Source organism: Choloepus didactylus, chromosome X (genome assembly GCF_015220235.1).
Source record: "Choloepus didactylus isolate mChoDid1 chromosome X, mChoDid1.pri, whole genome shotgun sequence".
Classification (NCBI taxonomy): Eukaryota; Metazoa; Chordata; class Mammalia; order Pilosa; family Megalonychidae; genus Choloepus; species Choloepus didactylus.
This window is the reverse complement of record NC_051334.1, coordinates 55,802,525-55,826,488: the sequence shown is the minus strand read 5'-3', so window position 1 is coordinate 55,826,488 and position 23,964 is coordinate 55,802,525. Positions and strand designations below refer to the sequence as shown.

The 23,964-nt window shown below is 42.6% G+C and overlaps 1 protein-coding gene across 15 annotated transcripts in view; it reads left to right on the top strand.

The window, feature by feature from the left end:
• Positions 1 to 13,813, top strand: part of LOC119523165 (E3 ubiquitin-protein ligase HUWE1) — a 193,630-nt gene extending 179,817 nt beyond the window's left edge. For 14 of the 15 annotated variants that reach the window (XM_037821953.1, XM_037821948.1, XM_037821960.1 and 11 more), the window contains 17 exons: positions 172 to 775; positions 1,468 to 1,589; positions 1,695 to 1,851; positions 2,991 to 3,123; positions 3,395 to 3,597; positions 4,187 to 4,314; positions 5,597 to 5,693; positions 7,226 to 7,375; positions 7,798 to 8,043; positions 8,347 to 8,464; positions 9,124 to 9,264; positions 10,243 to 10,530; positions 10,643 to 10,748; positions 11,467 to 11,584; positions 11,889 to 12,070; positions 12,360 to 12,550; positions 13,125 to 13,813. In XM_037821953.1, coding sequence (XP_037677881.1) covers positions 172 to 775; positions 1,468 to 1,589; positions 1,695 to 1,851; positions 2,991 to 3,123; positions 3,395 to 3,597; positions 4,187 to 4,314; positions 5,597 to 5,693; positions 7,226 to 7,375; positions 7,798 to 8,043; positions 8,347 to 8,464; positions 9,124 to 9,264; positions 10,243 to 10,530; positions 10,643 to 10,748; positions 11,467 to 11,584; positions 11,889 to 12,070; positions 12,360 to 12,550; positions 13,125 to 13,227 — 3,087 coding nt within the window. In that variant the 3' untranslated portion in view covers positions 13,228 to 13,813. The remainder of the gene's footprint in view (positions 1 to 171; positions 776 to 1,467; positions 1,590 to 1,694; positions 1,852 to 2,990; positions 3,124 to 3,394; positions 3,598 to 4,186; positions 4,315 to 5,596; positions 5,694 to 7,225; positions 7,376 to 7,797; positions 8,044 to 8,346; positions 8,465 to 9,123; positions 9,265 to 10,242; positions 10,531 to 10,642; positions 10,749 to 11,466; positions 11,585 to 11,888; positions 12,071 to 12,359; positions 12,551 to 13,124) is intronic. The other variant, XM_037821957.1, reaches the window with a different exon arrangement.
• Positions 13,814 to 23,964: the final 10,151 nt, after the last annotated feature.

Here is a 23,964-nt window from a genome sequence, read left to right as displayed (position 1 = left end):
AGGCTGCTTGGCCTCCTGTTGGATAAAACTCCTACATGACCTCTCTCCTCTGCTACCAAAGCTGTCCAAAGGCGAGGAGAGTCTGGAAACCCAGTTGTCTCTCCTTTGTCAGGAAGGCTCCTTTTTGCTAAAAAAGCCCCTAGACCAAGCCTGTCCTTCTTTTCCTGGCAGGTGTTTCCCAGCCACTTCACACAGCAGCGGACCAAAGAAACAAACTGTGAGAGCGATCGGGAAAGAGGCAGTAAACAGGCCTGCAGCCCATGCTCTTCACAGTCCACCAGCAGTGGCATTTGCACAGACTTCTGGGACCTATTGGTAAAACTGGACAACATGAATGTCAGCCGGAAAGGCAAGAACTCCGTGAAGTCAGTGCCAGTGAGCGCCGGTGGTGAGGGGGAAACCTCCCCCTATAGCCTTGAGGCCTCTCCACTGGGGCAGCTCATGAACATGTTGTCACACCCAGTCATCCGCCGGAGCTCTCTCTTAACTGAGAAACTCCTCAGACTCCTTTCTCTCATCTCAATTGCTCTCCCAGAAAACAAAGTGTCAGAAGCACAGGCTAATTCTGGCAGCAGTGCTTCCTCTACCACTGCTGCCACCTCAACCACATCTACCACCACTACCACTGCTGTCACCACCATGCCCACTCCCCCTGCTGCAACCACCCCTGTCACTTCTGCTCCAGCCCTGGTTGCTGCCACGGCTGTTTCTACCATTGCCGTAGCTGCTTCGACCACAGTGACTACCCCCACGACTGCTACCACTACTGTTTCAAGTAAGTGTGGATGTAGGCTGGGAGCTGTGGGGTGTCTACTGTTACACCCACCTTACCCCACTTCTTCATCCAGGTATTCCTCAACGATTCCAGTCGGCTTGGTTTGTGTTTGTGAGAGCCGAATGTGTTCATTTTCACCTTCGTCAGTTCCAGTTTTCTCTTTCTCCTCCTTTCTTTCCTCCCGCAAACCCACGCAGACACTCCTGTGAAGACCAGCGGGCGTTCACTGAATGTGGCTTCCCTAGGCTAGGCACCAGCAGAAGGGGAGAAGAAGGAAAGTCTCCATCTTCAAGGAACTCCCAGCCTTTCCAGGCTGGCTGAAATAGTTCAAGAGCAGGCAGGATGCAGTGTGAATCAGGGTAGACAGAAGTAGCCAGACCATCCCAGGAAGTAAAGGAAAGGGGGAAATCAATGAGCCTGCTGTAGCAGATTCGCAATAACTGTCTGAAGAAGTAGGTTTTGAAGAATAGAAGAGGCTATGGTGGTAGGTGAGCAGTTGGGAGAAATACGTGGCACTCTTTGTCACTTTGGAAGGTAAAGTCATAAGAGTCCTTGGCATGTCAAGTCATTTGGGTCTGGCTTTGGTGGGTGGATTTTTTCCCACTACTTTCCCGTTTTGAAGCCCATGGTTCTGCCACTGAGGTCTGACTTGTGAGTTTCACGGAGGCTTATCGTGTTCTGTTTCCTCAAAGCTTCTACTACTATGAAGGGCAGCAAATCTCCAGCAAAGGTGGGCGATGGGGGCAGCAGCAGTGCAGACTTCAAGATGGTATCTTCTGGCTTAACAGAAAACCAGCTGCAGCTCTCTGTGGAGGTGAGGTTCTTCTGACCTGTCAAGGTTGGGGGAGGAAGGGTAAACAGGGGATAATGTCTTGGTTCTTGAGTTGGGGTTTACCCTTTCTCTCCTTCTTTTCCCTAGGTGTTGACATCCCACTCTTGTTCTGAAGAAGGCCTAGAGGATGCAGCCAATGTGTTGCTCCAGCTCTCTCGGGGGGACCCTGGGACCCGAGACACTGTTCTCAAGCTGCTGCTGAATGGAGCGCACCATCTTGGTTATACCCTTTGTAAACAGATAGGTAACGGCAGCAGTAAAGCGTCTTGTCTTTCTTAAACCTTTCACTTAGGTGTCATCTCTCTGGAAGCCTTCCTTGAACCCCCAGCCCGAATCAAACTCCTGTATGCTCCTACAGCACTGCCGCCATGTTCCCCTCTGTCATAGCACTGATTGTGCACTGATTTCCTCTGCTCCATTCTTTGAGGACAAGGATGGGCTTCTCTCTCCATTTCCAGTGCCTGGTACACAGCAGGTCATCAGTGTTAGGTGAAGGGAAAAAGAGCATATATAGGAACAGCAGTGCCTCTTTTCTTTTCCGTTCTGGGTAAGATCCCATGATGAGCCTGCTGAGGCAGCTTCACCCCCTCAGAGATCTTCAGGCCCAGGAATGGGAAAGTCAGAATGAGATACCCTCTGCCTTTGGACAGTTTTGAGGGTGTGGAAATGCCGAGAACATTCGCAAATCATCTAGTCTTCTATTTTTCTGAGCAGGAAAAATAAAGCGATTGGATGAAGGAGCAGAACCACGGTTTCTTTCAACCCAGAGAGTTTCTTTGATCTCTCCCTCCCCGATCCCAGTCATGGGTCTCGAGACCCTAGATCTTGGCTATCTACTTAGTTGTCTTCCTCCCACCAATGTCCTTGGACCATACAGAACCTGGCCTCTGACCTTTCTTTGCCTCTACCATTTTTCAACACCCATAGGCCAGGCACTGTCCTAGGCACTCTGTGACATGATTATCTCCTAATTCTCACAGCAACCTTGCAGTGTTAGGCAGTTTTATTCCCATTATTGAGATGGGTAAATGGACATGGAGAGAAGAAATTTGCCTGAGATCACCACAAAACCTCACTAAGTAGAGGAAACATAGAATTTGGACCCTGGCCTTTCTGCTTCCGAAACATACTTTGTTTTTTCCTCTGTACTGAGCTGCATTTCATGGAGAATCAACAGATTCTTGAGGCCAGGGAAATTTGTGGTCCCCTGGTAGTTGATCCATGAGCACACATAGGAAACTGAACACAACAAAATTCCTGCTCCCTCTGGGTTCTCTGCAGCTGTGCAAAGAGGGTAGCCTGGGCAGGTTTCTTGGAAAGGTTTGGTTTTGAGCTGCTTCAGTAGGGAAGTCTCAGTAGCTGCTGTTCCTCTGCCTACTTCAGGTACCCTTCTGGCTGAGCTTCGGGAATACAACCTGGAACAGCAGCGGCGAGCCCAGTGTGAGACCCTCTCTCCTGATGGCCTGCCTGAGGAGCAGCCACAGACCACCAAGCTGAAAGGCAAAATGCAGAGCAGGTGGGTGGGAGGAGCCCTTTAGGCTGGGAAGCTAGAATCTGGGGCATTCTGAAATGTGGCTGTTGCCTGGTTTCCTGGTCGTTTCCTTTCTCTAGGTAGATTCCTATCTGTCCTACACATGTTCAACTCTATTTTTTCCTGCTTCTCCCTACTTTTGAGACTTCCTTCTGAGGGTCTTTACCCCTCTAACTGCCACCAAAAAGCTCTGCTTGCTCTGGGTATTTATGCTTTGATGCTGTCAGTATATGCAAGCCACCTCTGCACTATCCAGGTTCGACATGGCTGAGAATGTGGTAATTGTGGCATCTCAGAAGCGACCCCTGGGTGGCCGTGAACTCCAACTGCCTTCCATGTCCATGTTGACATCCAAGACGTCTACCCAGAAGTTCTTCTTGAGGGTACTACAGGTCATCATCCAGCTCCGGGACGACACACGCCGAGCTAACAAGAAAGCCAAGCAGACAGGCAGGCTAGGTATGAAACTACAGTATCCAGTTGAGGGGCAGGGGTGATGATGGAAAACCCGGAGTCCCTGGAGGGCAGGGATTACTGTCATGTCTCCTTCCTGTCTGATCTTTCCAAAAGGAAAGTGGTGATCCTTTGTCAAAATATTGGTGGCTATATTCTATATCTCACTCAAGCTGCCCATATGGGAAAGTCATTAGGACATGTGGTAATTAAGGGGGAATTGAAATCTGGCAGGAGATTTGGGGATGGACCCTTTGCTGATCAAGACACTCACTGAATGTACTTCCTTTCTACTTCTTTGATCACTCCTGACTAAAAACACTGTAGCCATGTTGCCTCAGCCATTGACTTTCTTCCTATCCCATAGAACCCTCTCACATGCCCCCATATATCTGCCTATTACCATGCCCCCTGCCTTTATCTGTAATGTAGATCCTAGTGCCTGACAGTGAGCATCCTGAAGCTGCCTGAACTAGTGCTCATAGACCTCGGCAAGATGCCCTGTGGCAGCCCAGGAGATGGTAGGAGAGAGAATATTGGGTATTCCATCTTCCTACATTTGATTTATTTTGCCTTATTTCTTTTTCTCTCCCAGGTTCCTCCGGTCTAGGCTCAGCTAGCAGCATCCAGGCAGCTGTTCGGCAGCTGGAGGCTGAGGCTGATGCCATTATACAAATGGTACGTGAGGGTCAAAGGGCGCGGAGACAACAACAAGCAGCAACGGTTAGCATGATGCCTGTGGCCCCTCATTCATTTGTCTCTTCCCTCCTCCCCCCACCACGTCATCAGTGGTGTTTCACTGCCCTTACCTTGTATGCTTTTGCATTAAGTTTGCTATATGAATGCTTTTGAACAGCAGGGTTACTTTCTGTTGGCATTTCTTTACTTTTTTTTGTGTTGGATTGTTTGTTGGTTTGGTTTGGTTTGGTTTGGTTTGGTTTAAAGCTTGGCCATCACGCACCACCCCCAGCTATCCAGTCAATAGTGGCGCTTTTGCAAACTGCCTAATGCTAAGTGTCTGGGTTCTGAGGGATGTGCGGTGAAGAGTTTTCAGTGTTATGGAACAATGCACATACGTCAGACATCTTAGGAATCCCTGCCCTTGAAAGTCCCCCAAGCTTGGTACTCTTCCCACATAGCCATTCTGTCAGTGGCTAGTCCCTCCATGCTGGCCTCTGCCTCTATTCTCCATAATCCCTTGGCACCTAGGCACTCAGGCACTTTTAGAAGGAAACCTTCAGACACCTAGGTAGCCAGCTTATTGTGACGGTCCCAGCACAGAGTTGCAGCAGTGAAAATCTGGGGTCACGTATGTATGCTATAGCCTATCTCATTGTTTTCCTGTCCTGGCAACGTGCACATCACCTTCCCAAGATCCAAGAAATAAAGGTATCCTGAGGCTTGGTTTTTCTCTGTGTACAATTACTGTTATACAGTCTGATTGCATTGGGCATGCTGGGAATAACCTAGAATTTGGGGGCAGTTATTTCAGTAAGGTAGAAAAGAAAAACTAGAAAGCCATTATTCCACAGTATAAATTTTATTTTCTTGCCCAGTCTCTTTCCCATCACCTGATGAGATAGATGTTGACTTAAGTAATCCTACCCATCAAAAGTTGCACTGACTCCCCTGTTATTTCTGCTTTTGTGAGCAATCAGAAACAAAGAACAAACCTACCTTCTAGCCATCTGAGTTATGTAAATGTAACCTGTCCCCAGGAGATGACTTGAAGTCTGTATCTAGGAAGCTAGTGTCTGACTGGACAACAGGTCTGGTATATAGTGTAGACAACGCAGGCATCCAGGAAATTCTTTGGAAAGACTTGCAAGCTCAGCAGGTGGGAAGGCCATTCTTGTGTCCTGAAAAACTACAGAACTTTCTGATCATGTACAGAAAGCTTCTTTTCAAGCTTGACGATGTGTGAGATGTGGGAATGCCAACCTATAGCCTGTCCCTGAGAAAAACAGAGTTGCAGCCTTTATATGACTTTGTCTCTTTTATCCAGTCGGAGTCTAGCCAGTCAGAGGCATCTGTGCGGAGAGAGGAGTCACCCATGGATGTGGACCAGCCATCTCCCAGTGCTCAAGATACTCAGTCTATTGGTCAGTACTACTTCCTATTTCCAGCCCTGTAAAAGGGAGAGCCAGCCTTTATGATATCATGCTCTGCTGGATCCCTTGCTTTTGACATACATAAGCTCAGGGTTTTCCCATTTCTTCCAGTGAACACTGGTTCCTGTAAATGTTAGTAGATGCTTACCAACCAAGATCACTACCTCCCTCCATCTTGCTCTTGTTGAAGATTTTTAGCACACACCACAATTCTGTAGTAAAGAAACTGTGGTACTATCTGATTCATGGACACTGCTTGCATTTAAGTCTTGGCTTTCCCCATTTATAGCTCTGGAATCTGAGGCAAACCCCTCTTTGCTTCAGTTTCTTCATCTAAAATAGGGATGTTCGTAGTTATTAGGATTAAGTAAGTTAATACACACGTAGCATTTAAACATGTACTTGATACAATGAATGTTAGAGTTATTAGCATCATCTCTCGAAGTTACTTTCACCTAGAATACTTTTTGGCACCCTTTTAACATACTCCTTTGGAGTATTCTTGCAGTTCATCCGTTTTTGAAATGCCGTATTAAGTGACTTAATGTTCATCAGGACCTTGAGAGAGAGATGTTTTCCCCATTTTGTAGTAGGGAGAATAAGGCATAGAAATGTTCTCTTGCCCAAGGTCACACAGTCTGCAAGTGCCAGAGTCAGGCACTAGGACTGTTAGAGCCTTGAAGAATAGTCAGGATTTGAGTAGATGATGAAGGTCAAAGGTCAGGAATAAGCCTAAGCCTATTGGGGGCATGAGGGTCAATGTAGAGAGGGAGAGAGAAGGAGCGATTGGTGAGGAAGCAGTTGGTTTTTCCTCACCCAGAAGATAAAACTGGTTCTTGCAACTTGGCTACTGAACAAAGTTTAGAATAAGCTCCTGGTAGAAGCCAGGATAAGGTACCAGCCATGGGGGTCCATCGGTCACACCATAGCTTCTCAAATTTTAAACTGTCCCAAGACAAGATGACTAATTCAAAAGGCACCAGACATAGAATAAGAAAGATCTGGATTTATGTCCTCTGTCCTTGGTAAAGAAAGTAATGAGGAGCAACCTACTTCCGAGGGCAGCTGTCAAGAGTCAATAAGGGTAATGTCCTAGAACATACTTTGTAAACTGGAAGACAGCCATCCAAAGTTCCACCATTCCTTCATTGCCCTGAGGTAATCCATGGGTTTTCTGGCAGCTAATGAAGGAATGGCTAGACCTACAGTATCCAATAGAACTTTATGCCATTAGCCACTAGCCACATGTGACTATCAAATACTTGTAATATGGCTAGTATAACTGAGGAACTGAATTTGTTTTTTCATTCTGTTAACTTTATTTAATTTAAATTTAAATGTCATCCAGCACAGGCCTAAACCTTGCTTTCAGATGTTGCTCAGTGAGTGTTACTTAGTGGCCAGTGGGCCACTCCACATAATCTGTCTAGTGGCCTATACCTTTACTATCTAGTCTGGGTGCAATCAAAGTGTAGGAGAAACCTCTTAAGACTTTCTGATTCTCTTCGCTGTGTGCCTCATAGGCTCTGATGGAACCCCACAGGGGGAGAAAGAGGAAAGGCCACCAGAGTTACCCCTGCTTAGTGAGCAGCTGAGCCTAGACGAGCTGTGGGACATGCTAGGGGAGTGTTTAAAGGAACTGGAGGAATCTCATGACCAGCATGCGGTGCTAGGTGAGTTGGGGCCTTGAGGTTCTGGGGCCCTTTATGTCAGTTTACTTTTCTTCTTCCCATGCTACCCCTCTCCCTCAGTGTCTGTAATTAGAATTCAAAGGAGAATTTTATCTGACCTCAGTGTCTGAAAAAAGATGCACTTTCTTTTTTAGTAAACTGTCTTTTACCTTGTTGACCAAGGGAATCTTTATAACTGTTTACCTATCCCATTTTCCTTTGGCTGCAAGAAGCTCTGACTTTGTGGCTTCATTTTACTGTTCTACGGTTATTTTTCCCATGCCAATTTTCTTTATTTCTTCTTTGTTACTCTATTTTTTATTATTTGCTTATGAATGGGGAGTTTGCGTATTGACATTTGTAAAATAAATAAATACAAATTAGTGAATTAAAATAAGTTACTTCCCTGTCCTTCCTACCCCCAGTGTTACAGCCTGCCGTTGAGGCATTCTTTCTGGTCCATGCCACGGAGCGGGAGAGCAAGCCTCCTGTCCGAGACACCCGTGAGAGCCAGCTAGCACACATCAAGGACGAGCCTCCTCCACTCTCTCCTGCCCCCTTAACCCCAGCCACTCCTTCCTCCCTTGACCCATTCTTCTCCCGGGAGCCCTCGTCTATGCACATCTCCTCAAGTCTGCCCCCTGATACGCAGAAGTTCCTTCGCTTTGCAGGTACAGGGAACACTTAGGCCCCCAAATGTAGATGATTTCATTTTGTACAGGGTTGTTTCATACCTTTTATCCCCAGCTGATAAAAGGGCAGGGGGTGTAAAATGAGACTGGGGCTGGAAACCCTTGTGGGCCACAGGTCCTGAGGCAATGGGAAACCAGGAAGGGGTACAAATGATCACAATTGTTTTCACACTTATACCTGGCTCCTGAAACAAGGAAGGGAAGGAAGAGAGAGTTGCTAGCTGACTTAGAGCCTCCTGTGACCTGTGAATGTCTGATTCCTATTGTCCTGTCTTCCCTCAGAGACTCATCGCACTGTGTTAAACCAGATCCTACGGCAGTCCACCACCCATCTTGCTGATGGGCCTTTTGCTGTCCTGGTAGACTACATTCGTGTCCTTGACTTCGATGTCAAGCGCAAGTATGTGCCCTGGGTGTTGTAAAGCAAGGGAAGTAAGGGAACCCAAGATTGGGGGGACAAGAACTTACTGGGAGGGAAGATACTATTTGGTATCTTCCCTCCCAGTAAGGAACCAGAGTTGCTCATGGGCAAGAACTTTCCCTTGCTGGCATCACTTGGAATGGTGCTGGGTGGAGAGGGAAGAGAAACAGTTGCACCACTATCAGTCATTTTGCCTAGATACTCCCTGGCCTTCTCATCACTCCAGTCTCCATTCTTCATCATAGAAATGAGAGTCTTTGTTTAACCACATTATTTCTAGAGTCCTTTTCCATCCTTTGAGGTAATGCAGGAGGTATAGGTGGCCATAGTACACTTATAGCCGGGCTCAGATGGGTCCTCCATAACCCTCCTGTCATCCCACTCCTCTCTTCCTTCCCGTGAACATACTCGTGCTTACCTGCCCATTGCAGGAACTGCATGCCGCAGTTGGTAACGAATTACCCACCTATCCCAACTACCTGGCATTTCCCAAAGTGGGAGAGGGAGGGGGGTGCAGGGATCAATCAAAGTGTTTGGAGAATGGGGTAAGCATCATTGTGGGTCTTCATCTTAATGAGTCAAACAGAAGGTTGCTTTGCCACCCCAATCCTATTTTCCTTCATTTCCTGTCTCCCAAGATATTTTCGCCAAGAGCTGGAGCGTTTAGATGAAGGGCTCCGGAAGGAAGATATGGCTGTGCATGTCCGCCGTGACCATGTGTTTGAAGACTCCTATCGTGAGCTGCACCGCAAATCCCCTGAAGAAATGAAGAATCGCTTGTAAGAGCCTGGAGCAGAAAACACACAGGATGGGGGGTGGGGTAGTAATGGCTTACTCAAGCCTCATATGTGCAGGGGAATTTAGGAAGGTGCTACCCTCCCAGTAGGAATTTCTATTAGGGATTGAGCTTAGATACGCTCACTGAGCTGTTGCCTACTCTTAGCCTGGTCTTGTGAGAATGGTCTTCTGCTGACTGGCCCTTTGGCTAAGCTACCCAGTAATTTCCAGCTTGACAGGAGAGTATTTGGTGTCTAGAAAAGATGCATCTGATGGCTTCACAATGATAGCTTTGTCCATTATTACACTAGGAACTGGAAGCTTGCTGAGCAAATGATCCCCTGCATTTGGGGAGACCACACTTGGCATGAGTGGGTGGGCTTCCCACCAAATTCATAATTGCTCACTGTTAATTCTGAAACCACCTAGAGGAGACTGGCAGTGTACAAAACCAAGAGGGGTAGGAACCGATGAGATGATAGGCCCTTTGGGGTAGCTTGAAGCTCCTGAACTCAGGAACTTAATGATTTCTCCCCCTCAATCATGGTATGTGCTCACCATCCATCAAACTATAGAAGTCAGTCTCCCAAGACTCTGTGTCATGTCCCCTCACCACCAAGTACCTTATACAAACTGGACCATGGGCTCAACTCTCTTTAACACAACTTGACTTCTCCTTTTAACCCTGCTTGCCTTAAGTCAGACCTCATGTAGGCCTCCTAAATCTTTGCTATTGACATACATGCCTCCCCCCATCCCATTACCCCTTAGTGAACCTTTGTTGACATTTCAGGACATGTTTTCTGTTGATGACATTTTTTCGTCCCAGGCCCTCATCCCTCCTCTGGCCTCTCAGCACTCTCTGTTCACATCTGTTATCTGACATTACACTCCCCAAAGACTTAGGTTGTGGAGTAAATTAATAGATTTATCCTGGAGCTTTCTTCACATCTCTCTTCTCCTCCTGCTCTCTTGTGCAGGTATATAGTGTTTGAAGGAGAAGAAGGGCAGGATGCTGGAGGGCTCCTGCGGGAGTGGTATATGATCATCTCTCGAGAGATGTTTAACCCTATGTATGCCTTGTTCCGTACCTCACCTGGTGATCGGGTCACCTATACCATCAACCCATCTTCCCACTGCAACCCCAACCACCTCAGCTACTTCAAGTTTGTTGGACGCATTGTGGCCAAAGCTGTATATGACAACCGCCTTCTGGAGTGCTACTTTACTCGGTCCTTCTACAAACACATCTTGGGCAAATCTGTCAGGTGAGGATGTGGCTCAGCCCTGGGAACTAGGTCTTTTTTCTTGAGTCCTGTCCCTTTGCTGACCCCTCACCCCCTCCCCGACTTGTGACACTGCCTAATTGTGTTTTACTAGATACACAGATATGGAGAGTGAAGATTACCACTTCTACCAGGGCCTGGTTTATCTGTTAGAAAATGATGTCTCCACCCTAGGCTACGACCTCACCTTCAGCACTGAGGTATATCAGGAAATCCTGACCATAGCACAACCCAGCTACTCTAGGAGACCCATTCTGGATTGCCTTAGAACTGTCATTGGACAGACAAGATACAAGACATAGATATAAGTTCTATGGAAGCATCTTGACTTCTTCAAGTCCCATGCCCCATTCCCCATCAGACAGAGCAATGTGTATTTGTATGAGACATGACAAACAGAAAAACCAGAATTTGTAAAACAATCCAGGTAGTTTCCTAGTTTACCCATTATGAAAAATGCTCTAGTACATAATTCATTCTAGAAAGTGGTTTATTGTAGAAAAAGGGTACAAATACAGATAAGTGAAAAACAATTTTTTAATGTTACTCTTCCCCCTCAAAGGTTGTGTTGTGTTGTGTTATATTACATATGTTAGCCATACCCTTTGCCTTTTTTTTTCTTTTTCTTTTTCTTTTTTTTTTTTAACCTTGGATAATTTGGAAATCCCAACTTTCCTAACTTGGAAATCCTATCTTTCAGTCTACTTATGTGTTTTAAGGCCAAGAGTAATTTCCTTCATTCCTCCGCTTGGCCTGTCCCTATTAGGGGAGTTGTGAGCCTACGAGAAAAGCCACTATTTCTTAAGGCTTTGAGTTCCCTCTTCTGCCTAGAGCATGGCAAGGAGTTCAGAGTATGTTCTCAGTATCTATGTTAGTCTTACCTTAGACCAAGCCTGATTTGTGTGATTGGTATTCTAGGTCCAAGAGTTTGGAGTCTGTGAAGTTCGTGACCTCAAACCCAATGGGGCCAACATCTTGGTAACAGAAGAGAATAAAAAGGAGTATGTACACCTGGTGTGCCAGATGAGAATGACAGGTAGGAGAAATGTCACTTTGGTCCCTATTTTGTTCTTTATGGGAAGAGATCAGGCCTCATTCATTTTGCAGACATTTTTTTCTCTTCCGTTCGACACAGCCATAAATGCCTTGCAGAAAAGGAGTCAAGAAACACCAAAAATATTTTTTCATCCACCCTCATACAGGGGCCTAGAAACAGAGTGGTGGGTGAGGCAGACAGACTAGCCAGCATCCTAGTTGCATCCGGAGCCAGGTTGGGGGTCTCTACCCCTAATATTTGTGTGGGTTCAGAAGCAATGTGGCTTTTTGGTTCTTCTCCCCAGGAGCCATCCGCAAACAGCTGGCGGCTTTCTTGGAAGGCTTCTATGAGATCATTCCAAAGCGCCTCATTTCTATCTTCACTGAGCAAGAATTAGAGCTCCTCATATCAGGACTGCCCACAATAGACATTGATGACCTGAAATCCAACACTGAATACCACAAGTACCAGTCCAACTCTATTCAGGTGAGCTGCTCCTGACTTCTATCTCTGTATGGTCCTCTTACTCTCATCAGTGCTAGTTTATATGATCCCAAGTAAATCAATACTCTTAGAGGAAGAGGGTTGTGGTGGACAGTTTACCTATACCTAACTCTTCATATTTTTAGGTGATGTTTTCTATTTTATGAATGAAGTTCCGTGAAAGGGACGTGCCTAGGATTTCAAGTCCAGTCCTGTTTCCTGAATTCCACCTCCCCCACCCCTTTTTCTAGGAACTCTCAACCTAACGCTGACTTTTTTGTTCTTCCTGCAGATCCAGTGGTTCTGGAGAGCATTGCGCTCTTTTGACCAAGCTGACCGTGCCAAGTTCCTCCAGTTTGTCACGGGTACTTCCAAGGTGCCCCTGCAAGGCTTTGCTGCCCTCGAAGGTATGAATGGCATTCAGAAGTTTCAGATCCATCGAGATGACAGGTCCACAGATCGCCTGCCTTCAGCTCATACCTGGTAAGAGGAAGAGTTCTCCTTTTCAGCATTCAGATTTAGCTTGTATGTTTGATACACTTCTAAACCCCTACTCAAGGTTGGGAACACAGATCTGTTCTAGTCCTGGCCCTTGGGTAGCTCAAAATTTGGTGGTTCTGTGAAGGTGGTGATGTTTGAAATGAGACTAGGAAGATGAACAGTGTTTGTGTTTGTGCTTGTGACAAATGAACAGTGACACAAGAGCATGATGTATTCCCGGGTTCAGCGTGACTGGAGAAGGGAGTAAAAGGCTAGAGAGAGGTCAGATCACCAGTGACTCTGAATAGCTCCTAAGAGCTTTGCACTTTAGCCTGCAAGCAAGGAGAGAAGCCATGGTGTTTACAAGAGTGGCAGGGATTTATGTTTTAGAGAGGTGACTGATGACCAGTATTGAGGTCAGATTAGAAGAATACTCATACTGCACTAGGACAGTATTAGGAGTCAGCAAGAAATGAGGGGTAGGTTCTCAGGAAAGAGAGGTCAGTGGGCACCATGGGAACACAGGGATTTGGTTTATAGTCTTTTTTTCATTAACTCATCTTTCTTCTTTCCCTAGTTTTAATCAGCTGGACCTGCCTGCCTATGAGAGCTTTGAGAAGCTCCGCCACATGCTACTGTTGGCCATCCAGGAGTGCTCTGAAGGCTTTGGGTTGGCCTAGTAAGGCTCTGCCCATCTCTGTGGGGTTTTTCTACCATTGTTGGACTTGGGGCGGGGGGTAAATAAAAACAGAAAAGAACCAGAAAGAAAATGTCAAAAACCAATAAATGAAATCCACCAACTTACCATGTGTGTGTCCCAGCTGCCCCATCTTCCCTAGCGCAAACCTGTTCCCCCACTCCTGCTCATTCTTTCTTCCCCTCTCCCTTTTCCTCACCTCCTCTCCCTTTTCCATGCCGTCCAAGATACCTACCCCCATGTGTTAAAAGGCAGTAGCCTTGGCAGGGACCTATTTGTCCCAACTCTTTGAACAGTGTGCTCCTCAGATTCTGTGTTCAGAAGGATTTGCTGCACTGAGACTTGAAACCTTTGGATAGGGGAAAAATTATATATATATATATATATTTTTGTTCTGTTTGCATTTCTTAATTTGTGCTTGGAATGTGTTGATGTGCACAGCTAATGAGTCAATGCGAGACAAGATTGGCATCTGTGTTGTGGAGGTTTCAAATAAAGAGCACTCTTCATAACTCACTTTTCACAATGGACTTCTTTCAAGCTTAAAAAAAAAAAAAAAAAACAATTGTTAAGCACATACTAGACATCTGGAGAAAAGATCCAAGTGGACTCTCCGAAAACCATCTGTTTTGTGCCCATTCACCCACCTGCCACTGCCACCACTGTGCATCTTTCTCATTCAGACCTGATTTCCCTAAAATCAGGAGAGATAAGCAGCCACCAGGAATTGGAGAAGATGTGTTTCTTAAAATGGGATCTGCATTTGGGGGATGAGGATGGGGGTGGTGTTGGGACATTGCAGCTAAGGGCAAAGCATCACTTTGCTCAAGGGGAGTAAAAGCAACAGGCTGTACAAAATGTTCAGAGAACTCAACTGTTTTATTTGGTGAGCTTTTATAATAATCTCAAATTCAGGGCTCAGTTTAAAGTTTTCTCTTTAATTTATTAATGTTTTAGTTCATTCCTAATACATTTTAATGAGGAAACAATTTGACTAGCTCTCCAGAAGAACAGTCTTCCCATTCTTGTTTGTTGTTGTTGTTTTGTCTCTCCCTTTTGTCATCTCTGTCATTCTGCCAGTCTGTTCACAGATCACCTAGTAATCTCATGGTTTTTTCCTCCATCCAGCACTTAAAGTTGATCCAAGGCCTTTGATGGTCCCAGCCTTCAAAGAAACATAATTTAATAAAAGTTCAATTAGAAAAATAACCCAAAATGGTGCTTGCTTTGTGAATTGTCTCATTCTCTGAGGCTCTACCTCTTGAAAAAGTTCACTTGACCATGTCCCAAAAGTGTGGGTCTAGAAAAGCAGGCACATGTCCTTGGCCTGATTCATTGGTTCTGATGCAGATGCCTACTAGGCATTTCCCCCTTTTGTTCAATATTCACACTTCTCTGTGCCCTGGTCCTGCTCTGACCCCTGAGACAGCAAAGATCAATTAACTCTTCCAGTTATTGAGCTTCTTGTCAAGGGGAGGAGACAACAATCAGTTCCGTGACATGTAAAAAGGGGTCTCTGGGTACACAGAGCAGAAGTACCCATCCTTGCCCACAGGGTCAGGGAAGGTGTTCCGTTCTCCATGGCACTTGGGTTGGATCCTAAGAGTGAACAGGAGAGGAGGGAAGGGTAATCTTGGTCAGGCACCAGGAATTCTGAGGCTATGGCATGGCTGGAACAAAGTGGTGGCTGAAATGAGGCTGGGAGTCTAGCAGGGTTTAAAATGGAAAGAAAGCAGAAATCTGTAGACTTGATTAATAAACTTAAGAACTGATTCTTTAAAAAATCAAAATAAACTTCTTACTGTACTTTTGAAAGGGGTGTGCACATTGGGGGTTGCATGTGAAGCTAGGAGTACAGATGGAATAATCCTAAAGGAAATAAAAAGCAAATCTAATTCAATGGCATACTACAAAATTCTGTCATGAATTATTTGCCTGTGGAATATGTATGCTATGATAAACGTTCACCTCAATGTCAAATGAGAAAAACCTTGTCAATAGATAAATATAGGTAAAGATACTATACTGCCTTGATAAAGTAGTCTGAAACCGACAGCCAGCATCACACTTGAAAGGTGAACAATTACCACCATCATTAACACTTTTCTACCAGTTATAACCATGTCAAGGAAACAGGAAACAGAAGGTATAACTGTTAGAGAGAAATTACCTGCTAAACTAAGAATCAAAAGTTATTAGAACTGAGTTCAAGAAACCTAGTTATAATAAAAAAATTATTCATGTAAAACACTAAAGTAATAAAGTACAATGGAATACTATACAGCAATAAAAATAGCAACTACATGTATTTGCATGCACAATCTCAATGATCAAAAGAAATTTCAGGAATGCATGTGCAATATGATACTATTTCAAAGTTGTAAAACTGCTACATATGAATGTATCAAAAGTATAAAAAGCCACAGACATATATTAAGAGTAAAATTATGCGTAAGAGAGTTAGGCAAGATGGTGGCATAGAGAGGAGTGGAAGCTAAGTAGTCCCCCTGGAACAACTACAAAAAAACAGAAACAACTAGTAAATAATCCAGAATAACTGTGGGGTGACAAACGAGACCATCCACTCATCATACACCAACCTGAATTGGGAGGAATGCCCAAGATCACAGCATAAAATCTGTAAGTAAAACCTGCGGATCCAAGTCGCAAGACCCCTCCTGCATAGCAAAGCCTCCTGGTGCCAGAGAGAAGCTCTCGCCCAGCAAGCAAATATAGCTCAGCTGAGCTCCAACTGGGGTTTTAAGTAGCAAGTGTGAACTGCTCACTACAGGTACGCATCCCCAAAAAACAGACAGAGGCTTTGGGTGACGACTGACCTTGGAGAGCCAGAGGGTCGCCTTGGACTGGGTCTGAAGGGGACTTTCTGTTTCTTTTTTGGCTCAGTGGAAAAAGCCCCAGTCATTTTCAGTTCCCAGGGCTGTGACTCAGGGAAGGGTGGAGACAGCACAGGCAGAGAGCGAGACCATTGAAATGCTAATGACCTCCACCTGGGGGGGTCTATCTTCTCTAGGAGGAAAGGGGTGGGGCCCTTTCCATTCAGAACCAGACCCCAGAGCCTGGGGGAACATGGCCATACCTCCTCACACCAGTCAAGAATTATAGGCTAACAGGCATAACCTGCTGGGCAGAAAAGCACAGTGACCTGAGGCATCACAGGGTGGAGCAATTTTCTAAGACACACCCGCAGGGAAACCAGATACTGAATATTTCTTCCCTCTGGGACCTGAGCCTGTTCTGGTCTGGGAAAATCTGATTTGGCTAACCAAGGAAACCATGCCTAGACAACAGAAAATTACAACCTACACTAAGAAAAACAGAGTTATGGCCCAGTCAAAGGAACAAACGTATACTTCAACTGAGATACAGGAATTTAAACAACTAATGCTGAATCAATTCAAAAAGTTTAGAGAAGTTGCTAACATGACCACAGACATAGGGGACTGGTGGTTTGATGGGTTGGGCCTTCTACCACAGGTTTTACCCTTGGGAGGACGGTTGCTGCAAAGGAGAGGCTAGGCCTCCCTATGGTTGTGCCTAAGAGCCTCCTCCCGAATGCCTCTTTGTTGCTCAGATGTGGCCCTGTCTCTCTAGCTAAGCCAACTTGAAAGGTGAAATCACTGCCCTCCCCACTACGTGGGATCAGACACCCAGGGGAGTGAATCTCCCTGGCAACGTGGAATATGACTCCCGGGGAGGAATGTAGACCTGGCATCGTGGGACGGAGAACATCTTCTTGACCAAAAGGGGGATGTGAAAGGAAATGAAATAAGCTTCAGTGGCAGAGAGAATCCAAAAGGAGCCGAGAGGTCACTCTGGTGGGCACTCTTACGCACACTTTAGACAACCCTTTTTAGGTTCTAAAGAATTGGGGTAGCTGGTGGTGGATACCTGAAACTATCAAACTACAACCCAGAACCCATGAATCTCGAAGACAGTTGTATAAAAATGTAGCTTATGAGGGGTGACAAGGGGATTGGGAAAGCCATAAGGACCACACTCCACTTCGTCTAGTTTATGGATGGATGAGTAGAAAAATAGGGGAAGGAAACAAACAGACAAAGGTACCCAGTGTTCTTTTTTACTTCAATTGCTCTTTTTCACTCTAATTATTATTCTTGTTATTCTTGTGTGTGTGCTAATGAAGGTGTCAGGGATTGATTTGGGTGATGAATGTACAACTATGTAATGGTACTGTGAACAATCGAAAGTACGATTTGTTTTGTATGACTGCGTGGTATATGAATATATCTCAATAAAATTAAGATTAAAAAAAAAAAAAAAAAAAGACATAATGCTGAGCAAATTAAGCCAGGCACAAAAAGAGAGATATTGTATGTTACCACTAATGTGAATTCTGTGAAAAATGTACAATGTTTTATACTGTAGAATGTAGGGGACCTAGAGATACCAATTAGTGGAGGGGGAATGATAATCTAATAAGAACGGATAAACTATGGAGGGTAATCTCAATGTTATGGGAATGCTCAGGAATGATTATGGTTTGTAAACTTTCTTGGATATAGTAAGATCATGTTGGAAGCAATAGAGTTATTTTAGGTTTTTTTTTCTCTTATTCCTTTGTTTTCTTAGGGGTTGTTAATTTTCTTGGGGTATGGTAGGAACATGTTGGAAGCAATGTAGTTATTTTAGATTATTTGTTTTTCTTACTCCTCTGTTTGGACATGGTTTATTAATTTTCTTGGGGTATGGTAGGAACATATTGGAAGCAAAGTAGTTATTTTAGGTTATTTGTTTTCCTTAATCCATTGCTTTGTTTGAAATGTTGTGGGGTTTTTTTGGTTGTTGTTTGCCTGTTTGTTTTTAATTTTTTGATAAACAAAGTTAAAAAATTGAAAAAAAATCAGTAGAAAAATGGGAGTAAAAACTAAATGACAAATAGGGTGGGATGGGGGGATGGTTTGGGTATTCTCTTTTCACTTTTATTTTTTATTCTTATTCTGATTCTTTCTGATGTAAGGAAAATGTTCAGAAATAGATTGTGGTGATGAACGCATAACTATATGATCATACTGTGAACAGTTGATTGTATACCATGGGTGACTGTATGGTTTGTGAATATATTTCAATAAAACTGAATTAAAAAAAAAAAAAGTTTAGAGAAGATATTGCAAAAGAGATAGAGGCTGTAAAGGAAACACTGGGCATATATAAGGCAGAAATCAAAAGTTCAAAAAAACAACTAGTAGAATCTATGGAAATGAAAGGTACAACACAAGAGATGAAAGACACAATGGAAACATACAACAGCAGATCTCAAGAGGCAGAAGGAAACACTCAGGAACTGGAGAACAAAACACCTGAAAGCCTATACACAAAGGAGCAGATGGAGAAAAGAATGAAAAAATATGAGCAACGTCTCCAGGAACTCAAGAATGAAACAAAGTACAATAATGTACATATCATTGGTGTCCCAGAAGGAGAAGAGAAGGGAAAAGGGGAAGAAGCAATAATAGAGAAAATAATTAATGAAAATTTCCCATCTCTTATGAAAGACATAAAATTACAGATCCAAGAAGCGCAGCATACTCCAAACAGAAGAGATCTGAATAGGCCTACACCAAGACACTTAATAATCAGATTATCAAATGTCAAAGACAAAAAATCCTGAAAGCAGCCAGAGAAAAACGATCCATTACATACAAAGGAAGCTTAATAAGACTATGTGCGGATCTCTCAGCAGAAACCATGAAGGCAAGAAGGAAGTGGTGTGATATATTTAAGATACTGAAAGAGAAAAACCACCAACCAAGAATCCTATATCCAGCAAAGCTGTCCTTCAAATATGAGGGAGAGCTCAAAATATTTTCTGACAAACAGACAATGAGAGACTTTGTGAACAAGACACCCGCCCTACAGGAAATAATAAAGGGAGCACTACAGAGTGATAGAAGACAGGAGTGCGTGGTTTGGAACACAATTTTGGGGGATGGTAGCACAACAGTGTAAGTACACTGAACAAAGATAACTATGAATACGGTTGAGAGAGGAAGGTGGGGAGCATGTGAGACACCAGAAGAAAGGAGGAAAGATAAAGACTGGGACTGTGTAACTTGGTGAAATCTAGAGTATTCAACAATTATGATAAAATGTACAAATATGTTCTTTTACGAGGGAGAACAAGCAAATGTCAACCTTGCAAGGTGTTAAAAATGGGGAGGCATTGGGGGAGGGATGCAATCAGCATAAACTAGAGACTGTAACTAATAGAATCATTGTATTATGCTTCCTTTAATGTAACAAAGGTGATATACCAAGGTAAATGCAGATAAGAGGGGGGATGGGGAGGCATGTTAGACACTTGACATTGGTGGTATTGTCTGATTCTTTATTCTACTTTGATTTAGGGTTATTTTTCCTTTTGCTGCTTCCTAGCTGTCTTTTTTTTTTTTCCTCTTTCTTTTGCCTCTCTACCTTCTTTGACTCTCCCTCCTGCCTTGTGGAAGAAATGTAGATGCCCTTATATAGATAGTGGTGAAGGTGGTGAACACATAAATGTATGACCATGCAGAGAAACATCGATTATTTACTTGGGATGGAATGTATGGTGAGTGAACAAAACCATATTTAAAAAAAAATGGGTTGATGACAAAACCTTGAGGGCAATATACTGAGTGAAATAAGCCCGACACATAAGGACAATTATTGCAGGGTCTCACTGATAGGAACTAATTACAATATGTAAACTCATAGACATGAAATATAAGGTACCAAGATATAGGACGAGGCTTAAGAATGGGGAGTGGTTGCTTAGTATGAGCAGAATGTTCAATTAGGATGAACTTAAATGTTTGGAAATCAACTGTACAAATACTAGAAATCGCTTCCATGAACCAAAACAATGTATGACAATACAATTAGAAGTTAGTAATAGAGGGGCATATAGGGAAGAAATATATACCTATTGCAAACTATATACTAAAGTTAGTAGCATTTCAACATTTTTTCATAAATAGTAACAAATGTACTATACCAATACTACAAGTCAACAATTGAGGGGGTTAGTTAGGGATAGGGGAGGATTAGAGTTTCCTTATTTTCTTTTTTCATCTTTCACTTTATTCCTTGTCTGGAGTAATGAAAAGTTTCTAAAAATTGAACAAAAATTAAGTGTAGTGATGGATGCACAGCTGTATGAGGGTACCCAGGGGCAAGTGATTGTACACTTTGGATCTTTGGATAATTGTACAGTATCTGAACAATCTCAATAAAAATGAAAAAAAAATAAAATAAAATAAACATTTACAAAAAAAATTATGCATAAGAATGACAAAATACTGCACTATATTTAGGTTAACAGTTATAGGATGACAAGGGAGAGGCCAGGAGGGGATGCAATTGGGAAGAGGTTCACAAAAGTCTTCAACTACCTTGGTGATGTTAAGCTGGGTGGTGCTGAGTTCGTGGGTGTGCCATATAGTATTCTTTATATATTTTTTGTATATCTGAACTATTGCTAAGTATTGCTAAATACTAAAGTTTTGAGGTATACAATGTATTACATTTCACAATGCATTTGAGGTAGGAGTTAGCAGTCCTAAATTAATGATGAGAGAATCAAGGACCAAAACAATTATTTTTAATCACCAACAAAAATAGAGTAAGTGATAATGTATAGATACAATTTCATTTCTGCCACTAAGTCAATAACAGGCCTAATTCTACATGAAGGCTAATTAATGGCTGTTTGACATGATTATGCATGCCCTTTTTTGCCCCCTAATAATTCACTTCACTGATCTGTCTGGGCATTATGATCACCACTACTTGTCTCTTTATTAAAATACCCCTTCTCTTATGATTGGAGTAACCATATAATTTATCATCCATAGTTGAACAATTTTAAGAATAGTAAGGGATGCTATTCTGAAACTTAATAACAGATGGAGAAAAGGAAAAGTCACAGATATATGGAGGTTAAACAAGGCACTCTTAATCGTGGGTCAAAAAAGAAATTGCAAGAGAAACTAGTCAATACCTTGAGACAAATGAAAATGAGAACACAACATACCAAAACTTACTGGATGCTGCGAAGGCGGCGCTGAGATGCAAACTTACAGCCCTAAACACCTCCATTTAAAAGGAAGAAAGAGCTAAAAGCAAAGAACTAAGAGCACACCTGGAAAAACTTTTAAAAGAACAGCAAACTAATCCCCCCCCCAAAAAAAAAAACAACAAGGAAAGAAAGAAAGATTAGAGCAGAAATAAATGAAACTGAAAACAAACAACAGAAAATCCCCAAACCACAAGTTGGTTTTCTGAGATGATCAATAAAATTGACAAACCCTTAGCTAGATTGACAGGGAAAAAAAAAGAGAAGATGCAAATAAAATCAGAAATGTGAAGGGAGGCATTACTGAACCCACAGGGGAAAAAAAAAAAAGATCATACAGGGATACTATGAACATCTGTATGCCAGCAAATTAGACACCTTAGATGAAATGGGCAACTTCCTAGAAACACATGAACAACCTGCACTGTCTATAGAACAAATAGAAGACAATCACAAGTAAAGAGATTGAATTAGTCATCAAAAACATCCCAGCAAAGAAAACCCAGGATCAGATGGCTTCACAGGTGGATTCTATTAATCATTCCAGGAAGACTTAATACCAGTCCTGCTCAAACTCTTCCAAAAAACTGAAGAGGAGGGAACACTACCTAACTCATTTTATGAAGCCAATATCACCCTAATATCAATGTCAGATAAAGACTCTAAAGAAAAGGAAATTACAGACCAATCTCTTTAATGAAGATAGATGCAAAAGTCCTTAAAAAAAATACTTGCAAATTGAATCCAATAGCAATTTAAAAGAATCATATACCATGAACAAGTGGGTTTTATTCCAAGTATGCAAGGGTGGTTCAACACAAGAAAATCATTTAATGTAATTCACCACATTAACAAATCGAAAGGAAAAAACCACATAATCATGTTGATCGACAGAGAAAGGCATTTGACAAAACCCAGCATCCTTTCTTGATAAAAACATTTTGAAAATAGGAATAGAAGGAAACTCCCTCAACATGAGAAAGGGCATGTGTGAAAAATCCACAGCTAACATCATGCTCAATGACTGAATACTTTCCCTCTAAGATCAGGAACAAGACTAGTAGCCCACTGTCACCACTCTTATTCAACATTGTGCTAGAACTTTTGGCTGAAGCAATTAAGCAAGCAAAAGAAATAAAAGGCATCCAAATCATAAAGGAGGAAATAAAACTTTCACCATTTCCACGTGACATGATCCTATACTTGGAAAATCCCAAAAAATCTAAGGCAAACTACCAGAGCTAATAAACAAGTTCAGCAAAATGGTGTGATACCAGATCAACACGCAAAACTCAGTTGTGTTTCTATACACTAGTAATCAGCAATCTCAGGAGGAAATCAAAGGAAAAAATCCATTTACAATAGCAAATAAAATAATCAAATATCTAGGAATAAATTTAATCAAGGCTGTAAATGACTTGTACATAGAAGACTACAAAACAATGTTAAAGAAGTCAAAGACCTAAATAAATGGAAGGAAATTTCATGTTCATAAATTTGAAGACTAAATATTGCTAAGATGTCAGTTCTACCCAAATTAATTTACAGATTCAACACAATCCCAATCAAAGTTCCAATAGCCTATTTTCAGAAACAGAAAAGCCAATTATCAAATTTATTCGGAAGGGTATGGGGCTGGAATAACCAAAAACATTTTGAAAAAGAAGGAGGAAGTTGGAGGACTCTACTTCCTGACTTTAAAGCATATTACAAAGCTACAATTGTCTGGCATAAAGATAGATATACTGATGAATGGAATCAAATTGAGAGTTCAGAAATACATCCTCACTTCTATGTCCAATTGATATTTGACATGTTGCCAAGTCCACTCAACTGGAACTGAATAGTTTCTTCAACAATGGTGCTGGGAAAACTGGATAACCATATCCAAAAGAATGAAAGAGGGCCCCCATCTCATAAAAATTAACTCAAAATGGATCAAAGACCTAAATATAAGAACCAGGATCATAAAACTCCTAGAAGAAAATGTAGGGAAGCACCTTCAAGATTTTGTGGTAGGCAATGTTAATAAACTTTACACCCAAAGCACAAGCAATGAAAGAAGAAATAGATTATAATGGGGCCTCCTCAAAATTAACAACTTTCGTGCTTCAAAGGACTTTGCAAACAAGTGAAAAGGCAACCTTCACAATGGGAGAAAGTATTTGGAAAACACATATCTGATAAGAGTTTATTATCCAGAATACATAAAGAAATGCTACAACTCAGCAATAAAAAGACAATCCAATTTAAAAATAGGCAAAAGTCTTGAATAGACATATTCCAAAGAGGAAATACAAATGGCTAAAAAGCACATGAAAACATTCTCAACATCACTACTTATAAGGGAATGCAAATCAAAACCACAATGAGATACTATTTCACACCTACTAGAATGGCCACTATTAGACAGAAAAGTATAGGTTTTGAGAGGATGTGGAGAAATAGGAACACTATTCACTCCTGGTGGGGATGTAAAATGGTGCAGCCGCTGTTAAAGATTGTTTGGCAGTTCCTCAGGAAGCTATGTATAGAATTGCAATATGATCCAGCCACCCTGCTACTAGGTACATAGCAAGAAGAACTAATAGCAAGGATGCAAACAGACATTAGCACACCAATGTTCAT